This window comes from Labeo rohita, unplaced genomic scaffold (assembly GCF_022985175.1).
Source record: "Labeo rohita strain BAU-BD-2019 unplaced genomic scaffold, IGBB_LRoh.1.0 scaffold_106, whole genome shotgun sequence".
Lineage (NCBI taxonomy): Eukaryota > Metazoa > Chordata > Actinopteri > Cypriniformes > Cyprinidae > Labeo > Labeo rohita.
The window spans coordinates 75,992-98,187 of record NW_026127186.1 but is presented as its reverse complement, the minus strand read 5'-3'; the positions used below and the strand labels follow the sequence as shown (position 1 = coordinate 98,187).

General features: G+C 35.4%; 1 protein-coding gene across 2 annotated transcripts; it reads right to left on the bottom strand.

Moving 5' to 3' along the window:
• Positions 1-579: 579 nt before the first annotated feature.
• LOC127157395 (mitochondrial carnitine/acylcarnitine carrier protein) lies at positions 580-22,000 on the bottom strand. 2 transcript variants are annotated; one of them, XM_051100635.1, is made up of 16 exons: positions 21,382-22,000; positions 20,824-20,916; positions 20,621-20,748; positions 20,438-20,528; positions 18,943-19,060; positions 18,749-18,821; positions 15,540-15,862; positions 15,242-15,277; positions 13,818-13,957; positions 11,425-11,531; positions 11,194-11,347; positions 9,565-9,666; positions 9,240-9,314; positions 9,102-9,167; positions 8,886-9,024; positions 580-1,307 (listed from the first exon to the last, which is right to left on the bottom strand). In XM_051100635.1, exons 1-16 carry the CDS (start codon positions 21,484-21,486, stop codon positions 1,183-1,185), a joined length of 1,875 nt encoding a protein of 624 aa, XP_050956592.1. In that variant the 5' UTR covers positions 21,487-22,000; the 3' UTR covers positions 580-1,182. The 2 variants fall into 2 exon arrangements, with proteins under 2 accessions (XP_050956592.1, XP_050956591.1); XM_051100634.1 differs by lacking the exons at positions 580-1,307; positions 8,886-9,024; positions 9,102-9,167; ... (5 more) ...; positions 15,242-15,277; positions 15,540-15,862 and adding exons at positions 16,222-16,670; positions 18,357-18,481; positions 18,557-18,666 and having other exon boundaries at positions 21,382-21,662.
• Between the last annotated feature and the right edge of the window lie 196 nt (positions 22,001-22,196).

The following is a 22,196-nucleotide window of genomic DNA, read 5'->3' as shown; positions in this document are numbered from 1 at the left end:
ATTCAGGAGAAATCACAAACACGTGGATTATAGTGAAACACAAACATCAGGGTGAACAGGGATCATTTGGGTTGAAAACACCTTAAGCTCTGGGCACTACGATGGCGTTTAGTGCCACGTTAAAAAAAAAAATCTTAGATTAAAGTTGTATTATTTCCAGAATAAAGTTACAATTCTGATAATAAAGTTGAAATTATGAGAACAGAGTCAAAATATTACAAGAATTGAGTTGAAATACTTGTAAAAAAAAATGTTGAATAATTGTAATGCCTTACAATAATGTTTTTCACGGTATAATGTTTTCAGGTAGGCTATATACGCTCAAAATATAACTTTGTTTCTAAGAATTAATTTCTCAGAATATTTCAGCTTTATTCTTATAGCATTTCGACTTTATTTTTGTACTACTTTGACTCTATTCTAGTAATATTTTAACCTCATTCTTGTAATGTCGACTTTTTTCTCGTAGTATTTCAACTTTATTCTTGTAATGTTTCAACTTAATTCTCATAATATTTCGACTATTATTGGAATATTCCGACTCTATTCTTGTAATAGTTCGACTGAATTCTCGTAGTATTTTGACTTTTTTTTTTTTTCTTGTAGTATTTCAACTTTATTCTCGTAATATTTCGACTTTGTTCTGGTAATACTTCAAATGTATTCTTGTTGTATTTTTACTTTTTCTCATAGTATTTCGACTTTATCCTCGTAACATTTAGACTTTATTCCTATAGTATTTTTACTTTTCTCTTGTGGTATTTTGACTTGTAGAATTTCTATCTTATTCTCGTAATATTTTGACTTTATTATGAAAGTATTTCAACGTTTTTTTCTCGTATTTCAACTTTAATCTCTAAATACTTTGACTTTATTCTCAAAATACTACGACTTTGATCTCGTGATCTTAGACTTTTTAACGTGGCACTAAAACGCTGTCGTAACGCACCTCAAGTCTTTTTCTGCAGAAAATAACTTTACAGAAGCGCTGTGTTCGTTTTCCGTGTCGGGTGTTTTTCTAATTCTGTTCAATATTGTTTCATGAGAAGGTGTGGGTGATCTCGTCTCTTTCTGGTTGTGTTTTTGTGAAGGCCGTGTTTGTTGCTGTCAGTAACATTGAGCAGATGATTTTCTGTAAAGTGCGGTGACTTCTGTTTCTACGTGAGGATTTGGCTGCAGGTTTCAGTGTTTGAGGTCGACGCTGGATCCGAACACGGCCACCAGCTGCTGCTCGTACTGCTGGATGTTCCTCTTCAGAATCTCCTTGCAGGAACCCAGAAGACGCTCGAACGCCTGCACGTCGATCACTGGACCAAACACACACACACGATCAACAGTCTGACTTGCTGAGAGTTGACAAATCACTTCTGATGTTAAATCCATGTTGAAACGTGTAAAATAACACATTTCAATCTTTCAGTGATTTCATTTCAATCGTTTCAGGCCACATCTGTGACCCTGAACCACAAAACAAGTCAAGTATCATGGGTAAATTTGTAGCCAAAAATACATCGTATGGGTCAAAATTATATATTTTTCTTTTATACCAAAAATCATTAGGATATTATGATCATGTTCCATGAAGATATTCTGTAAGTTTCCCACTGTAAATATATAAAACTTAATTTTTGATTCGTAATATGCATTGCTAAAAACTTAATTTGAACAACTTTAAAGGTGATTTTCTCAATATTTTGATTTTTTTGCACCCTCAGATTCCAGATTCACAAAGAGTTCAGCCAAATCTCGTCCTACCCTCACAAACCATACATCAATGGAAAGATTATTTATTGAGACAAAAATGGACCCTTATGACTGGTTTTCGTGGTCCAGTCACGTATCAGTGGATTTACAGCAGTTGAATTATTGGCTTACTAACGTGCCAATCGAATCATTCGTTTATTCAGTGAACGTGATTTATTCTGTGTAGTTGGATGACATTTATCACATGCGTGTTCACTGATTGAAAGATGATTCTCAAGGTCTTCTGATGGATGTCATACAGTATTTTTACACTTTTACTTTAGCATATTTTTAGTGATTAGTTGACAACAGGAAGAAACTCTGAAAAATGAAAACACAAAAAATTGATTTCTGTTTTGTCAAACTATTGTAACCATTGATTGAACTACTTAATGTGCAAAAAAAAATTAAGGTTAAAAAAAAAAAGAAGTCATCAGTATGAGCAACTTTACACGCAGAAGGTAGAAATTGATGTAAGGGGAAAAATGTTATAAGAATTTTTAAAAATCAAAAAACTTTCTCATTAAAAACTATTTTCTCTCATCAAAAAACCTTTATCAAAAACAACTTTTTGACAGAAAAGAAATTAAAAAAAAAGGTTTAATCAAAAAACATTTTTTTTCACTCTAAAAAAACTCATAAAAAAACATTTTTTTGACAAAATAAACTGAGGAGGGAAAAAATATATATATATTTTTTAAAAGTTTAATCAAAAAACTTTTTTCTCTCATCAAAAAATCTACTAAAAAGAAATTGAGAGAAACTTTTAAAAAATTTTTAAAAAAAGTTTTATAAAAAAATCAAAAAAGTTTCTCTCATCAAACAACTCATAATAAAGCAACATTTTGATGGAAGAGAACTTGATGAGAACATTTTTTTTTCTTTTAAAAAAAAGGTTTCATTAAAAAACGTCTCTCATCAGTTTTTTACTTTCATCAAAAAAAAAAAAAAAAAATTGATTAAAAAAACATTGACTAAACTACTTAATGTGCCAAAAAAAAAAAAAGTCATCAGTATGAGCAACTTTACATGCAGAAGAAATGTTATGAGAATTTTTTTAAAAAAGTTTCAGCAAAAAATTGTCATTAAGTTTATTTCATCAAAAAACTTCAATCAAAAAACAACTTTTTGATAGAAAAGAAATTCAGAAAATTCTTTTTTTTTTTAAATTAAAAAAGTTTTAATCAAAAAACTTTTTTTCTCTCTTTAAAAAAACTCATCTTTTTGACAGAAAATAAACTGATGAGGAAAAAAAGTGATTCTTTAAAAAAGGTTTCATCAAAACTTTCATGGAAAACCTTTTTCTCTCATCCCCAAAAAATCATAAAAAAAAAACTACTTTTGACAAAAAAAAAAACTTTTTTTTTAAACATTTTTTAAAAAAGGTTTTAGAAAAACCATCATAAAAAAATTGTTTTTCTTATCAAACAACTCACTAAAAACATTTTGACAGAAGAGAAATTGATGAGAAGGTTTTCTCAAACATCTCTCATCAGTTTTTTACTTTCATTAAAAAAACTCCTCAAAGTCAAAGTGTGAATTAAACGTGACTGAACGTCAGAGCAAACATCATGATTTCTTACTCTTCTGCATGTAAAGTTGCTCATCCTGTCGGCTGCATTATGAAATATAAATATGAAGTGAATGATTTTATCGTTCATCAGCTGAAAGTCATTCCAGCAATATCTTTTTTTTCTGTGTCTATAGCACAGTTCTTTAATACTGACAATGATTTTTAGAACAATATGTTTATAGTTATCGTAGTTAGTGTGATCAGTCCTTCACACGCACACGTCCCACACCGGATCTTCTGAACAATCTCGTGATCTTCGGTTTGGACGGTTGTCGTGAAGCTGTGAAGCTGAAGCATCCGAACATCACACTATTGCCTGTGATACTGAGCGTGTCCACTGGAGGAAATACCCATGATCCCCTGCACATGGTTAATGCTTAGCTTGACATCACATTTCATCAAAAATACTTTTTTCCTTTCATTAAAAAACTTTTCTCTCATCAACAAAACTTCCATAAAAAAAACTTTTGGACAGAAATTAAAAAAATTAAAAAATTAAAAATTAAAGACTCAATAAAAAAAACTTTTCTCATCATTTTTTTTACTTTCTTCAAAAAGCTTTTTCCTCATCAAAAATAATTTTTTCCTGTTTTTTGCTTCTTCTTTTTTTCAACAACAACCAAAAATTGTTAAGGTAAAAAACTAATGAGATTTTTTTTCTTAATGAGAGAAAATTTTTTGGATGACCGAAAAAATACTGATGAGAGAAAATATAAGAAAAAAGGTTTTTGGTGAGAAAAAATTCTTGATGAGAGAAAATTTGATACAATTTTAGAAAATGTTGAGAAAAAGTTAAAGTTAAAAAATTAAGTTTAGAATTTTTTTTTGCTGATGAAGGAAAAATGGTGACAAAAATTGAAGAGAATGAAATATTTGTAAGAAATCAAAAACCTTTTTTATAACTCCAGTTGGTAGATTGTTACATCAGTTTCTTGATTTTCATGATTTGCAAAAAAAAGAAAAGAAAAAATTAAGTTAAAAAAAAGGTTTTGACCTGAAAAAAAAAAGGTTTTGGATAAGAGAAAATTGGTGAAAAATTCTCTCTCATCATTTTTTTCCTTTCATCAAAAAAACATTCTCTCATCAAAAACAGACAGAAAAGAAACTGATGAGAGAGAAAAAAATTGATAAGATTTTTTTTTAAAAAAAGGTTTCATCAAAAAAATGTTTAAAATTTTTCAAAAAGAAAATCTTTTTTTTTTTTTTACTTTCAACAAAAAAGTTTATCAAATAACTCTTATCAAAAATACAACTCATAACTCCAGTCGTCAGATTGTTAAATCAGTAAAAAAAAAATATATATATATATATAAGTATTTTTTATAAGTGTAAAAAAGTTTTTGTTGTTTTTTTTGGATGGGAGAAAATTGGTGCCAAAAAATGTGAGAAAAAATTTTTTGGGTAAGATTTTTTTTCTCATCAATTTTTTTACTTTCATAAAAAAAAACTAATCAAAAACCTTTTTTCTCTAATCAAAACACCTTTTGATAGAAAAAAATGGATGAAAAACTAATTTTGATAAGAATAAAAAAAAAAAAAAAAACTTTTTCCTTTCTCGAAATTTTTATTTTTTTTATAACTCCAGTTGTTAGACTGTTAAATCTAAATATGTAAATGTGTTATTCAATGACAGGGAAGCAGTGTATCAATGATCAGTTTAATCAGTTTTGTACTTATAAAAAAACTAAAAAATAATTAAAAACTAAGAAAAATAATTTTTTCCTGTTTTTTGCTTCTTCTTTTTTTCAACAACAACCAAAAATTGTTAAGGTAAAAAACTAATGAGATTTTTTTTCTTAATGAGAGAAAATTTTTTGGATGACCGAAAAAATACTGATGAGAGAAAATATAAGAAAAAAGGTTTTTGGTGAGAAAAAATTCTTGATGAGAGAAAATTTGATACAATTTTAGAAAATGTTGAGAAAAAGTTAAAGTTAAAAAATTAAAGTTTAGAATTTTTTTTTGCTGATGAAGGAAAAATGGTGACAAAAATTGAAGAGAATGAAATATTTGTAAGAAATCAAAAACCTTTTTTATAACTCCAGTTGGTAGATTGTTACATCAGTTTCTTGATTTTCATGATTTGCAAAAAAAAGAAAAGAAAAAATTAAGTTAAAAAAAAGGTTTTGACCTGAAAAAAAAAAGGTTTTGGATAAGAGAAAATTGGTGAAAAATTCTCTCTCATCATTTTTTTCCTTTCATCAAAAAAACATTCTCTCATCAAAAACAGACAGAAAAGAAACTGATGAGAGAGAAAAAAATTGATAAGATTTTTTTTTAAAAAAAGGTTTCATCAAAAAAATGTTTAAAATTTTTCAAAAAGAAAATCTTTTTTTTTTTTTTACTTTCAACAAAAAAGTTTATCAAATTACTCTTATCAAAAATACAACTCATAACTCCAGTTGTCAGATTGTTAAATCAGTAAAAAAAAATATATATATATATATATATAAGTATTTTTTATAAGTGTAAAAAAGTTTTTGTTGTTTTTTTTGGATGGGAGAAAATTGGTGCCAAAAAATGTGAGAAAAAATTTTTTGGGTAAGATTTTTTTTCTCATCAATTTTTTTACTTTCATAAAAAAAAACTAATCAAAAACCTTTTTTCTCTAATCAAAACACCTTTTGATAGAAAAAAATGGATGAAAAACTAATTTTGATAAGAATAAAAAAAAAAAAAAAAACTTTTTTTATTTTTTTTATAACTCCAGTTGTTAGACTGTTAAATCTAAATATGTAAATGTGTTATTCAATGACAGGGAAGCAGTGTATCAATGATCAGTTTAATCAGTTTTGTACTTATAAAAAAACTAAAAAATAATTAAAAACTAAGAAAAATAATTTTTCTTCTGTTTTTTTTTTTTAAAGATTTTTTAAACACAAAATTGTTGAGGAAAAAAGACTGATGAGATTTTTTCATGAGAATTTTTTTTTTTGCCGATAGTTTTTGGATGAGAAAATTGGTGACAGAAAAAAATCCCTTACTTTTCTCATATTTTTACGTTTCTGCCATTCTTTGTAAGTCATAGTGAGAAACTTGTTTCATGAATATGACTCAGTTTCTCTAATAAAGGGAAATGTTCTCGTAATAATGACTTTTTAGAAAATATGATGTAGTTTCTTGTAATAATTGGAAACTTTCTTGCAATAAAGAGAAAGTTTCTTGCAATAATTATATAATCATTTTTTATAATAACGTAAAATTTCTAGTAATTATGAAAAATGTTGTCATTTCAGTTCCGTTGTCATTATGACTTTTTTCTAATAATTAAAATGTTTTTTTCTCGTACCAGTGAGAAACTTTCTCATATGAGAAAAATCATTATTAAAAGAAAGTTTCTCATTATCACAATAAAGCTTCTTATTATTACTAGAAACTAAGTCATTATATCGACAAAGTTTCTAATTACTACAAAAACTAAATCATTATTACAAGAAAGTGTCTAATTATTACAAAAAAAAAAAATCATCATTATGAGAAAGTGTCATTATTATGAGTAAGTTTGTAATAATTATGAAAAAATAATAATTATTAATAAAAACTGAGTAATTATTAAGTTTCTAATTATTACAAGAAATTAAGTCACTATTACAAGAAAGCTCCTCATTAATATCAGAAAGTTTATTATTATGAGATAGTTTCTAATTATTATGAAAAACTAAATAACTATTAACAGAAACGTAGTAGTTATTACTACAATAGACTCTTTATGACGAGAAACTGAGTCATTATTACTTGAAAGTTTCTCATTATTCAGAAAAAAACAAAATAATTACTACAAGAAACGAAGTCATTATTGCGAGAAACTGAATCGTTATTACGTGAAAGTTTATTATTATCACAATAAGGTTTTTCATCATTATGACTTCTGAAATATTGTTTACTGAACTGTGGCGGGAACGAGTCACCATCGTTTTTTGATGATGATTTCCAAAAAATTGATGAAAGAAAACATTCTGATAAAATATGAAAAATGATACGAGAAAAAAAGAAGAATTGTTAATGTAATTATTACTAGAAACTAAGTCATTGTGAGAAACGAAGTCATTATTACAAGAAAACTTCTCATTATTATAAGAACGATTATTATTATTATTATGATAAAGCTTCTCATTATTACAAGAAAGTTTGTAATTATTATGAAAAACAAAATAATTATTAATAAAAACTGAGTCATTATTACAAGTAAGTTTCTGATTATTACAAGAAATTAAGTCATTATTACAAGAAAGCTCCTCATTATTATCAGGAAGTTTATTATTATGAGATAGTTTCTAATTATCATGAAAAACTAAATAATTATTACGAAAAACTAAACCATTCTGAGAAAATTTCTAATTAGTAGAAGAAAGCTCCACATTAATTAAGTTTCTCATTATTACAAGAAAGTTTGTAATTATTATGAAAATGAAATCATCATTATGGGAAAGTATCTCATTATTACCAAAAAAAAAAAAAAAAAGTAATTATTTTAAGTTATTTCTACAAGAGACTCTTTATGACAAGTCATTATTACATGAAGTTTCTCATTCGTTTCTTATTATTACGAGAAAGTTTCTCATTATTCTGAAAAAACTAAATTGTTACAAAAAACTAAGTCATTATTATAAGAAAGTTTCTTATTGCAAAAAAAAACAAAGTATTACCAGAAACAAAATTATTACTAATCAGTTACTAATTTTTACAAAAAAAACTAAATAATTATTCAGTCAAAGTTTATTACAATAAGGTTTTTCATTATTATGACTTACAAAATATTTTTACTCAGCTGTGGTGGGAACGAGTCACCAAAGTTTTTGATGATTATTTTTCAAATTATGAGAGAAAACATTTTGATAAAATATGAAAAATTATAAGAGGACAATTTAAAAAAAAATTGTTAATGAGTAAAAAGATTTTTGATTAAAGAAAAAAAAAAAGAAAAAAGAGAAAAAAATGAGCGAGAAAACAGATCTTAGGACTTTATGCTTAGAAAGAATATTTTCAACCTGATGTTTCTTCCTCGTTGGCTGATAATTCATAATGCACGTCTTATATTTTCAAAGCGTTGCTAATGCGACTTCAAAGTGATCTCTAATATCTTAATTTTACAAAAGCTTTGAATATCTCTGATCACAAACCTGTAGAATTTGAGAACATTTTACCTGCAAAACAGTGAAGCTCTTCCTCAGTATTTCTCTTGTTTCAGTGCACATCACTAAATGTGTCTTTCTCAAATCAAGATGCACTGACATGAGAAGGAAAATAAGAGAAGACGTCTTGTTTTATGAGAAATGGATCAAACTGAACTGAAACAAATCAACTTCATTTAAAAGGAAGAAGTTTTTATTCCCCACAATAAAAACTACAAAACATTTGTAGTTGTTCTAAGGATAAACTTGTTAGATATTGAAATATTTGTACTGGAAAACAAAACAAAAATCCTGAGGAAGATGTTTATGTTTTGCAGTTCATGCAACATTTAATGCTTGCGTTTTTTGTTTTTTTTTTATCTCAATGCTGCAAGTTTTGATCCAGAGTGTTATTTTCAGAAAACACAGCACATGTGCACACACCGGCGCGTTCCTACCTAAACACTTGGTCTCTCCCGCCGCGTACACGGACGCCGCTCGCGGTTTATTGGTGACCAGCGCCAGTTCGCCGAAGTACTGACCCCTGGAGCAGCGCGCCACCTCCACCTCCTCCTGCGACCTCTGACCCGCCCGAGTCTGCAGACACGCCAGCGTCACATTCACCACAAACACACGCCACAGATTCGTTGTAAACGCGTGCGGCGGACTCTTACTTTGCTCCTGATCATGATCCTGACCTCTCCAGACTCCACGATGTAGAAGCAGTCGGCCGAATCGCCCTGAGAACAAACACAGCTACGTTCGTCAGAAAACAACGCTAACGTCATCACGAGGAGATCAGCGACACGCACCTGCCGAATGATCCGCTCGCCGTCGCCGAACGTCTTCATCCCGACCACGTCAACGATCTTCATGCGCTCCGACAACTGACAGAGAAGAGAGTCAGTGATTCGGTGATTCATTCATGCAGAGAGTCATTTGCTTCATTTCTGAATCAGTTGAATGAATAATTCAATGACTCACTCTTTACAACAGTGACTCGTCGCCACATTTAAAGGATCTTTCCATACAAATATTCCAGTCTGGTCATTACTTGTTTTGCTCGTAAACAATCGAGCCAACGAAGTCGTTTAAATTGAGAACTGAACTGAGCGAAAACACGGCGAGTCGAATCACCTGCAGTGACTTGAGCAGCGGGACGCTCTCGATGAAACACTCGTACATCTTCCTCTTCTTGGCGTTATTTTTCACGATGAGTCTGTGGAAAGTGGCTCTGTCCTGAACATTAAGAAACACGTCATCATCATCATCATCAGTGTGTGCAAATGTAACGTCTGTCAGACTGATTCAATAATGAGTCAACAGAGAATCAAAAGGGGCCAAAAATCTGGACACTTGTTTTCAACCCTGCATGAGAAAAATAAGCAACCGCAACATTTTCTCTCTTTTAAATCTTTTGTTGTTGTTGTTCCTTGCTGAATTAATAAGCTGGCTATTGAATCTTCTTCATCTTCTTCTGAGACTAAGTGTTTCTCCTCCTAGACTTTTAAAGCTACTGAAAAACCAGCTAAAACCAGACTAAGCTGATCGGCTGGTCTTCAAGTGGTTTTGAACACTCATCTCATGCTGAGAAACCTGATAATAAAACAACAACCAACCTTAAACCAGCTAAGACTAGACAACCAGACCAAGCAGTTTACATGCTAGTAACTCGCTAATCATGCTAACAACATGTTAGTAACATGTTAATCATGCCAGAAACATGGTAGGAACATGCTAGTAATTTTTTAATCATGCTATCAATATGCTAGTAACTTGCTAATCATGTTAACTTGTTAATCATGCTAGAAATATGATAGTAACATGCTAATCATGACAGAAACATGGTAACATGCTAATAATGTGTTAATCAGGTTATCAACATGTTAGTAACATGCTAATCAGGCTAGAAACATGCTAACAAGATGCTAGTAACTTGTTAATCATGCTAGCAACATGCTAATAACTTGCTTATCATGCTAACAACATGTTAGTAACATGTTGATCATGCCAGAAACATGCTACTTACATGTTAGAAACATGCTAATCATGCTAGCGACATACCAATTCATGCCAAGTCATGCTAAGGACATGCCATTCCATGTGAAATCATGATAGGGGCATGTTAATTCACGTCAAATCATGCTAGCAACAGGGCTAAAGCATGCTAAGTCATGGTAGCAGCACGCTGACTCAGGCTAGAAACATGCTCCCACTCTGCCAAACTTTAATTTCAACAATTAAATTCAAACTTTAAGCTTTTCAAAATTATTTCAAACTCTCAGACGAGACTTTCTCAAGCCAACTTCATAGTTCATCTGCGAACTTTACTGTGATCTAGTTCTAATCTGTTATATGTTCACACATAACTTCTAAATAATAATAGTTTAAAAGTTCATTTAAACTATTACATTTTTAAATATGTTTTCAAAAATGTACAAATAATGGTAAAAAAATATATTGGTAGCAAATAATTTTTTTGTATATTTTGAAATATACACATTTTCCTGTATGGGATCTCTCACAATTCAGCCTTTTTCTAAGAATTCAGAGAAAACAAACGAAAAGAAAGAGTTGCAATTAATTAAATACATTTTTAAATATTTTTTTATTCTGTGGCAGAAACAAGCTTCCTTACAGAAATGCTCCTGCAGTTAAACTAAACCTATTACGACTATAAAAATTAAAGTGAAATGTGCAAAACTTTTTATGGATTCCATTAATCATTATTAACAAGACGAGCGCGGTGCATGATGGGACTCTCACCAGCGCCCACAGCGCCCCCTCCTGATTGGCCCTGATGGTGGCGGCGCGCGGCGTGTTGTACATGAGGGCCAGTTCGCCGAAGCTGCCTTTATTATCGTAGCAGCCCACACAGCGGCTCACGCCGTCCTTCTGAATCACGATATCAAACACGCCCCTGCAGACACGCGACAGACAGACAGACGGGTCATCGGCCGCTCCTCTCTCAGACGGACACTGACGCTGTGTTCTCACCTCTCAATGACGTAGAAATTATCTCCGTCATCGCCCTGATTGATGATGCACTCGTTGGGTTTGACCAGCACCTCGAACATGCTGTCTAACACCTCCGCGAACTGATCCTGACACACAGACAGACAGAATCAGACAGAATCAGACACACAGAATCAGACAGACAGAATCAGACACGACAGAATCAGACAGAATCAGAATCAGACAGACAGAATCAGACAGAATCAGACAGAATCAGACAGAATCAGACAGACAGAATCAGACACACAGAATCAGACAGACAGAATCAGACAGACAGAATCAGACAGAATCAGACAGACAGAATCAGACAGAATCAGACAGACAGAATCAGACAGAATCAGACAGACAGAATCAGACAGACAGAATCAGACAGAATCAGACAGACAGAATCAGACAGACAGAATCAGACAGAATCAGACAGACAGAATCAGACAGAATCAGACAGACAGAATCAGACAGACAGAATCAGACAGACAGAATCAGACAGACAGAATCAGACAGAATCAGACAGACAGAATCAGACAGAATCAGACAGAATCAGACAGACAGAATCAGACAGACAGAATCAGACAGAATCAGACAGACAGAATCAGACAGAATCAGACACACAGAATCAGACAGAATCAGACAGACAGAATCAGACAGAATCAGACAGACAGAATCAGACAGACAGAATCAGACAGAATCAGACAGACAGAATCAGACAGAATCAGACAGACAGAATCAGACAGAATCAGACAGACAGAATCAGACAGACAGAATCAGACAGACAGAATCAGACAGAATCAGACAGACAGAATCAGACAGACAGAATCAGACAGAAAGAATCAGACAGACAGAATCAGACAGAATCAGACAGACAGAATCAGACAGAATCAGACACACAGAATCAGACAGACAGAATCAGACAGAATCAGACAGACAGAATCAGACAGAATCAGACAGACAGAATCAGACAGAATCAGACAGACAGAATCAGACAGACAGAATCAGACAGACAGAATCAGACAGAATCAGACACACAGAATCAGACAGACAGAATCAGACAGACAGAATCAGACAGACAGAATCAGACAGACAGAATCAGACAGAATCAGACAGACAGAATCAGACAGAATCAGACACACAGAATCAGACAGACAGAATCAGACAGAATCAGACAGACAGAATCAGACAGAATCAGACAGACAGAATCAGACAGAATCAGACAGACAGAATCAGACAGACAGAATCAGACAGACAGAATCAGACAGAATCAGACAGAATCAGACAGAATCAGACAGACAGAATCAGACAGACAGAATCAGACAGACAGAATCAGACAGACAGAATCAGACAGACAGAATCAGACAGACAGAATCAGACAGACAGAATCAGACAGACAGAATCAGACAGAATCAGAATCAGAATCAGACAGAATCAGACAGACAGAATCAGACAGACAGAATCAGACAGACAGAATCAGACAGACAGAATCAGACAGAATCAGACAGACAGAATCAGACAGAATCAGACACACAGAATCAGACAGACAGAATCAGACAGAATCAGACAGACAGAATCAGACAGAATCAGACAGACAGAATCAGACAGAATCAGACAGACAGAATCAGACAGACAGAATCAGACAGAATCAGACAGACAGAATCAGACAGACAGAATCAGACAGAATCAGACAGACAGAATCAGACAGAATCAGACAGACAGAATCAGACAGAATCAGACAGACAGAATCAGACAGAATCAGACAGACAGAATCAGACAGAATCAGACAGACAGAATCAGACAGACAGAATCAGACAGAATCAGACAGACAGAATCAGACAGAATCAGACAGACAGAATCAGACAGACAGAATCAGACAGACAGAATCAGACAGAATCAGACAGACAGAATCAGACAGACAGAATCAGACAGAATCAGACAGAATCAGAAGACAGAATCAGACAGACAGAATCAGACAGAATCAGACAGACAGAATCAGACAGAAATCAGACAGACAGAATCAGACAGACAGAATCAGACAGACAGAATCAGACAGACAGAATCAGACAGACAGAATCAGACAGAAGAATCAGACAGACAGACAGAGACAGAATCAGACAGACAGAATCAGACAGAATCAGACAGACAGAATCAGACAGACAGAATCAGACAGAATCAGACAGACAGAATCAGACAGAATCAGACAGACAGAATCAGACAGACAGAATCAGACAGACAGAATCAGACAGAATCAGACAGACAGAATCAGACAGAATCAGACAGACAGAATCAGACAGAATCAGACAGACAGAATCAGACAGACAGAATCAGACAGAATCAGACAGACACCGGCTGTTTTTTACGTGTGTGTTTAATGTGTCTGCATGAACCTTCTCGAGGGTTTTGAACAGCAGTATGTCCCTGCAGGCCTCCTGTAGTCGCTGACGCTGCTCGTCGGTTTTGGGGTGAACGACCCTCGACTCGCTGCCCTCGTCTTCATCTTCGTCAGGGTTATACGCCTCCGCACACACTGGAGGAACACACGGTCACATGACAGGAAACACTAACGACAGACGGCAGCTCCAGACACTGCAGATTTACTTTAACTTCATGTGCGAAAATCACTACAACTGAAGTAAGAAGTAAAAACTAAGTGTCTTCTGCTCACCAAGCCTGCATTCATTTGATACATAGTACAGAAAACACAGTAATGTTTTTACTATTTAAAATAATTACAATTTTCTATTTGAATATATTTTAAAACGCAATTTATTCCTGTGATTTTCAGCATCATTACTCCAGTCTTCAGTGTCCAAAAAAGTAGTACTCAGTGGTTTTAAATATTGATAATAATACTAATCAGCAAATCAGCATATCAGAATGATTTCTGAAGGATCATGTGACACTGAAGACTGGAGTAATAAAGCTTTGAAATCACAGGAATAAATTGCGTTTTAAAATATATTCTGGTAGAAAACAGTCATTTTTACGGAAGTTCTAAGTGGCCATGCATTATCATTTTTTTTCCGTCTTGTTTTCTCGTTATCTCGACATAACAAAAGTTGTTTTCTCATTATCAGGACTTAATTTTCTTGGGAAGAAGACTGGCCGGTCTGCAACTTTATTGTCATAATATAGCGACCCTGAACCTTATATTGTAGACAGATTGGTCTACAACTGAAACCATTACATTAAAATGCATTTAAAATAACACGATCCATCAAGCTGACTGGCAATGAAATTGACTACACGTTCAGGGTCGCTATATTGTGTTCGGCCAGCCTCCTTCTCAAGTGTCGAACACTTTTGTGTAAGTTGTCAATGACTGACAGACACAGAGCTATTTCAGTTTGAGCGAGTCCCTGATCAAAATAAAAGTGAATACGATCCTCCATCACGATGCAGTGATGCTGTCTGATGTTCTTATGTCGGATATGCAGAGAAAACTAAGTCGTGATAACGAGAAAACAAGACGGAAAAAAAAGTATAATGCATGGCCGCTTAGAACTTCCGTATATTTTAAATAGTAAAAATATTTTAAAATGTTACTGGGTTTTTTTTCTGTACTTTGGATCAAATAAATGCAGGCTTGGTGAGCAGAAGAGACTTTAAAAAAAACAATCTTACTATTCCAAAACATTTGACTGGTAGTGTAGCTGAAAAAGAACTAATTTTAATTTAAAGAAATAAAACAAAACAAAAAAAAATACAAAAAAATACAAAAATATTTGTAAAATTAAAAATATTAAATATTAACAAAAACTGTAACAGTATCTCAGTGATGCTAAAATAATATGCAGACAAAATAATTTACCTGATACACGTCTGTTGCATTTACTGGGTGGAGGAGCTACAGACAGACAGATTAGAAATATTAGAGTCACTACAGACTTTCCCACACAATTACTGACAAACCAAAAAGCAAACAGGAGCTAAATAATGAACAATAACAAAACTTCACATTACTCAGAATTAAATTCAGTGTGTCTCTTCATGATCACACTGTTCAAACAGGCAAATATCGTCTTTCTAATCGCAGACAAACACACATATGCCTTTATAAGTTATGAATGTTTCATTTCAGACGATAAAAACACAAGTTCTGCGCACACCTTTGAATGTAAAATCATCTGGAAAGTCATCCTCCTCCTCCTCCTCCTCTTCGTCTTCTTCTTGTCTTTGTTCTTCCTTCTTCTCTTCTTCTTCCTCCTCCTCTTGGTCGCTGGAGTCGGTTTGCGCGGAGTCCTGGTCGAAGGCCACGCCGCGGGTCACCGGTGAGCGGCTGCTGCTGGCGCGGGTGGAGCCGCGCTGCTCCCGCAGACAGGTGAAGTACTGCACGGCGAACTCCAGCAGGTCCGCGGGCCTCCGCCGCAGCACCTCCAGCGTGTAGCCCTTCAGCAGCTCGCTCAGACCCGCCGGAACCTCCACGCTCATCCTGACTGACGGCTGCGCTCCGGCGGGAGACCCGCGGATCACAAACCATAAACAAAACAACACCATGCAAAAGCTCGACGTATGTCGGATCTTTCCTGAGGGGGGAACCATCGACTCGTGGCGGATCGACAGTTTCCATCGCAGGGGAGAATATCGACTGTCCTCAAAAATACAACGACTGCAGGGCGGCGATGTACAGCTTTTATTTTGGTTTTATTCTGTGGACTTCATCAGCAAATTCTTCTCAGAAGATCGTGTTAAAGTTGTACATGAACCGTTAAATGTGAGGCTGAGGTAAGTTGAGGACAGTGGCGGGAAAACTTCAACGACACAAACACAAATCAATACTCACAGCTCGTGTGAAAATGATCAATATACATTTATTTCTGTACATGATGTGGGTGAATTAAACATAATGAACAACAATTAAAACAAAGCAGGCCTTGACTGTGTACTGAATTCCTGTCGCGAGGGCTGAAGGCAGCGACAACGTAAACGGTAAATGCCAATGTACAGAGGTTTGCTAGCGGTTTGTTAAAGGTTCGATTCTACTTTCTAAACATTCAGTTTCCCTGAAGGCAGAAATTGGTTCACAGTCTGTGATAAGGCACTGACTATTACAGATTAAAATCCTCTCAAATAAATCATAAAGCAGCGGGACATTCATTCACGCACGCTACAGTCTCTGTTCGATCCGGACGGCGTCTCGCGGCGCTCGCGTTCACGTCTGCTCCGCTTCATCTGGATCAGAGATTCGGAGCAACCCAGTTCAGAAACTTCATGGCCACTTCAAAGCCCAGGAAACAGGCCTGAAGAGAGACAGAAAGCGTGTCAGCGCTATTGAACGGCTGTAAGTGGGACAGACGGATGCGCCTCAGGCCCCTTCTGACTTTATCCCGCTGAAACACGGGAGCATCCCAGGAAAACACATCCAGACCACACTTCATACGGAGGCCCAGGAACAGAAATCATGCTCTGATACATCATCAACGTCTTGATTGTAAGATTAAAAAATATTATGACTAAATCACAGTGATGAGAGAAAACATCAAAATCATGAGATGTCATTATTTTGAGATAAACAGCTAATTATGAGATCATTTTTACATTTTATAACATTTTCACAATGATGAGTTAAATGGTTAAAATCGCGAGATTTAAAAAGTCATAATTATGAGAAACAGATAATCAAGAGATAAAATGTAAAAATGATAACAGTCGTAATTCATAATTACCAATAAAGAGATAAAATGAACACATTAACAGTCATAATTATTAGATAAAAGGTAAAAATCATAAGCTTTGTTTTGAAAAATTTAGATTAAAAGCTAATTAGGACTTAAAACGTCAAAATCATGAGATTCTAAAAATGTATTTTTGAGATAAACAGCTAATTATGAGATAAAGTGTCACATTTCTAACATAGTAAATCATAATTATGAGATAGAAACTCATAATCGTGAGATTTAAAAAATCGTAACTGAGATAAAATCTAAAAATTACACCAGTAAATCATAAAAAAATTAAATAATGAGATTTAAAAAGTCAAACAGCTAATTATGAGATAATTGTTACATTTAATAACAGTAACAGGTTGAAATCGTGAGATTTAAAAAGTCAATTATGAGATTAACAGCTAATTATGAGAAAAAAATGTAAAAATTATAACAAAGTAAATCATAATTATGAAATTAAAGGTTCAAATGAAATAAAAAAAAAATCATAACTGAGTCAATTGTGAGAAAAATGTAAAAAAATATATGTCATATTTTAGTTAAAGTCAGTCATAAGATTTATAAATTCACAATTATGACATAAACAGTCAATTATGAGGTAAAATGTATTAAAGTTAAAATGAGTTATAATGTCAAAATCATGCAATTTAAATTAAAATATTGACAAAGTCAATTATAAGATAAAATGTCATATCATACTAAATTAATTCAAAATCATGATAGTAAATGTCATAATGGTGACAAAGTCAATTATGACGAAACCATTAAAATTATGAAATACGAAATCAATAAATATGAGACAAAAAGTTGAAATCACAGCATACTAAGCCATAATTATAGCATAAAAATACAAAATTATGGCAAATTAGATTTTTCTAATGTAATAATTTCAACTTTTGTCCCACAATTATGTACAATTATTTTGACTGTTTATCTCATAATTATGATTTAACAAAACATTATTTTTGTTTCTCATGTGGTGGAAATGAGCTTCTGAATATTCCACCCCAAAACCAAATGAAAACAATATGTAATTTAATGAAAAGAAATAGATTTTGAGACCATGGAGATTTTTTTGTATTGTGACACTGATGACAACTCACCACATTTAAACTGTCACCATAATGACCCGTCTGTGTATGTCCACTACTTTAAGTAAAACTATTATAGTATCACCAAAATCAGAGAAAACAAAGCCTAGAATTTCATGTGATTGTGGAGTGAAACGTGACCCTCGTGTGACCCTGTCTGCGGTCGTACCGCGTTGGCCGGAAACGCTCGCAGCATCACCGCGTTAAAGCCTTTGTAGAGCGAGCCGATGCCCTCCTCCCGGATCAGCTCTCTCAGGACGTCCCGGAAACCGTTGGGATATTTGCCCTCCGGCGCTGCGGACGAAACACAAACACCGTCAGACCCGCCGCAGACACGCCTGCGGGACACCTGCACGACGCCTCACGCACCCGTCTGGAAACGAGACTTCAGCACGTCTGGAGGAATCGCCACGGCCCAGTTAAAGATCCCCGCCATCCCGCCGGCAAACAGGATGCTGGGAACGCTGAGCTCCGTCGGGCTGAACGCACACACACACAATCAATGCAGGGCACGTTCGCATATCTAATTATGAACGAGAGCCGTCACGTGACCCGACTGACCTCTTGCCCTCCGGCGTGAGCGCCTTCTTCAGCCACTCGTACGTCATGAAGTACATCCCGCTCGCCGGCACATCTGACACGCAGAGAAACAACTGTCAATCATCTGACATTTTGTAAGCGTGACCTTTGACATCAGCAGCGAACGGCTGTGAGTGGATGTGTCAGTGTCTCCCTCTGCAGGCGCGTGTCTGTACCTCTCATGAGCGTCAGAGCCGTTCCTTTATAGATGCCGCGGATGCCGTTCTCTCTGTACAGCTGCTTGGCGCAGTCCATCGGCCCCGCGTACTTCACCTGGCCCGACGCCGCCTGGATCTGAACACACACACACACACACACACACACACACACACAGTCTGTAGGTCGTACCAGGATTCATAGAGATACTTCAAAATGGGGTTTTCAGGGACTTTCCAAGCACTACTTTTTTGATTTTTAAGGACTTCAAACAAAGATCTCATTTATCAAACAATGTCTTGTCATTCAAATTCTAAAAAAGAGAAATAGACAAAAAAATATATATATATATATAATAATAATATAACAAAACAGCAAAAATCTGAATTATGAATTATGATTCATGAATCTTTATTTCAAATCAGGACTTGGAGCATGAATCATTTAATTCGCAAAATGATTTGTGAACCCGCTCTGAAGTTCTGATCTAAATCAAATGATTCACGATCCGCTCTGAAGTCTGACTCGTGAACCATCATTTCAGATCAGGAGTAGGTGTGTCAAATTAATCATTTAATTTGCAAATTGATTCACCAAACCTACTCCGAAGTCCCAATCTGAATCAAATGATTTGTGAACCTGCTCCAAAGTTCCGATCTAAATCAAATTATTTGTGATCCGCACTCAGAAGTTTCAATCTACATCAAATGATTCACTAACCCACTCCAAAGTCTGATTCATGAACCATCATTTATGATCAGGACTCAGAGCGTAAATCTTTTAATTTACAAATGATTCAGAAGTCCTGATCTGAATCAAAAGATTTGCAAACCTGCTCCGAAGTTCCAATCTAAATCAACAGATTCATGAATTATGAATTATGAATAGTGAATCGCATTTCATATCAAGACTTTAAGTGCAAATCATTTAATTCACCAAATGATCTGTGAACCCGCCTCTAAGTTCTGATCTAAACAAAATGATTTTTGATCCACACTCAGAAGTTCAGATCTAACTCAAATGATTCGCAAACCCACTCCCAAGTCTGATTCGCGAACCACCATTTCAGATCGGGCCCCAAATCGCGGACTGCGAATCATTTAATACACAAAAATGATTTGCGAACCTGCTCCGAACTTTTCATCTAAATCAAATGATTTGCGATACACAAAGTTCCAGTCTAAGATGATTCGCACACCTGGTCCAAAGTCTTGATCTGAATCAAATGATTTGCGATCTGTGCTCAGAAGGCTGATTCGCAATAGGTGATTTGAATTCCCGATCTGAATCAAATGATTCACAAACCCACTCTAAAGTCCTGATCTGAATGACGCAATGATTGAACTGATTCAGAGTTTCCAAAAGCTCAGTTTCACCCATCACCCAAGCAGCAGGGATTGGATGGACTTGCTAGTGAATCGCTTGAACTGAATGATTGAATCAACTGGAGTGGTTCTAGTGTAAATGACTCACTCAGTTGATTCAGTTTGTCTGTTTGTCTTTTGAGCGTCTCACCTGCAGCAGACACTTGATTCTCTCCCCCGGAGCCATGATGGCCGTAGTGAACACACCCGACAGCATCCCGGCCGCAAACAGCTGTGGATATCTGACACACACACACACACACACACACACACACGGTGAGGAAACACACTCATGTGAGACACTCGGCACATCCAAACATCTTCAGCGTCTCACGTCAGGATGTCGTTTGGCGTTTTCTGCTGCAGTTTCTTGCCGAGTCCGAAGCCGAAGAAGCAGACGGCGAACATGGGCGTGACTCCGATGATGGGCGCCGCCATGCCCTTATACAGACCCCGAACGCCCTGAGACACACACACACAGACGGGCGTCAGTCCAGTTGTCTGGAGTCATTACAGACAGCAGCGAGTCGCTCGTACCTCTTTCGCCAACGTTTTCTTGAAGCAGTCGAACGTCCCTCGGTAGAGCGGAGACTCGCCCGGACCGGGTTTGGGCTGCGTCTGCAGTCGCACCTGCGCATACGATGGTCACATGACAACATGTCAATAAGACGCTACCGATCTGGGTCAAAGGTCACGAGTCCAGGGTTGGTCTCAAAAAGGAATTCTACTGAATTAACAGAAATTATCTTAAAGTAAATGTTTACGCAGGTAAATAGAATTTATTTTGTTTGGAAACTTTTCAGAGTAACATCTGTGCATGTCAGTTTCATCAATTTGGACTGTTTTTGAGCAATTATGAGTTATAATGTATAAGTGAATTGAATTTCTTTTATAAAATAACGATTCTTAAGGTCCAAACGGACGCAGAAGCAGAAAACAGATGCAGACTTTGACAGCACTGTGAGGTTTAGGACTAATAATGTACAATAATGATATGAATGCGGCTCCAGCGATCGCTAAGCGAGCTAATATCCGTCATGGACAGCTGTGAATGTTACATCAGATTGACTAGTGTGTGTTCAGCAGTCGGGTTACTTTGATGGTGTCGAGCGGGTGTCCGGCGAACACTAAACACACTCCCCCGAACCCGCCGGCGAAGAAGTTCTTCAGCGGACTGATCGGCTGCGGCTGCTTCGACATGATTCCTGTCCGGTTCCGGTCCGATCGCACACGAATCCGGCTGATTGAGCGCGTCTGTCCGACAATCTCACAATGACAGACAGACAGACGGGTGTTTTCAGCGCTGCTTCCAGTGTCTCTTCTGTCTCGACCGCGACCTTTCACCCACAAACACACCCGGAACTATTTCAGCGACGCACCCGCAGAGTAGCATTCCGCCGCTGAACACACGTGAGTTCGGAGATGGGCGGGGCTTAAGTAACAATTCTCTTATTAATTATGTAATAGCGCTATACTATACTCTAACGGTCTGCCTCTGTCATTATTCAGGAGAATTTTTGCAATTATTATACTGAAACAAAAGACTTTCTGGTGTGCAACTGTCTTCAGTAAGTGCTCGTGTGATTTTGAATGGAGACTGGAGTCTCTGAGCCGCTGCGCGCCCCCGCCGACAGAAAGAACACGTGACTCATCCAACAAACAAAACTTGACAGCGCGTCGCTTTAAATCGTCCGGGTGCAAGTCGTGACGGGCAATTGAGCTGTATCTCCTCTAAAATGCTTTATATGTCATAGGTTGTCCGATTCTGTCACTGAATAAAATGAGTAGAAACAAAAATAAAGAAGTAGTTACGACGTTTTAGCTCATAATTCTGACTTTTCTTCTCATAATTCTGAAAATTGCCACAAGAATTCAGAAATCTGATTTTTCAAATTACTTCCCTTTTCTTG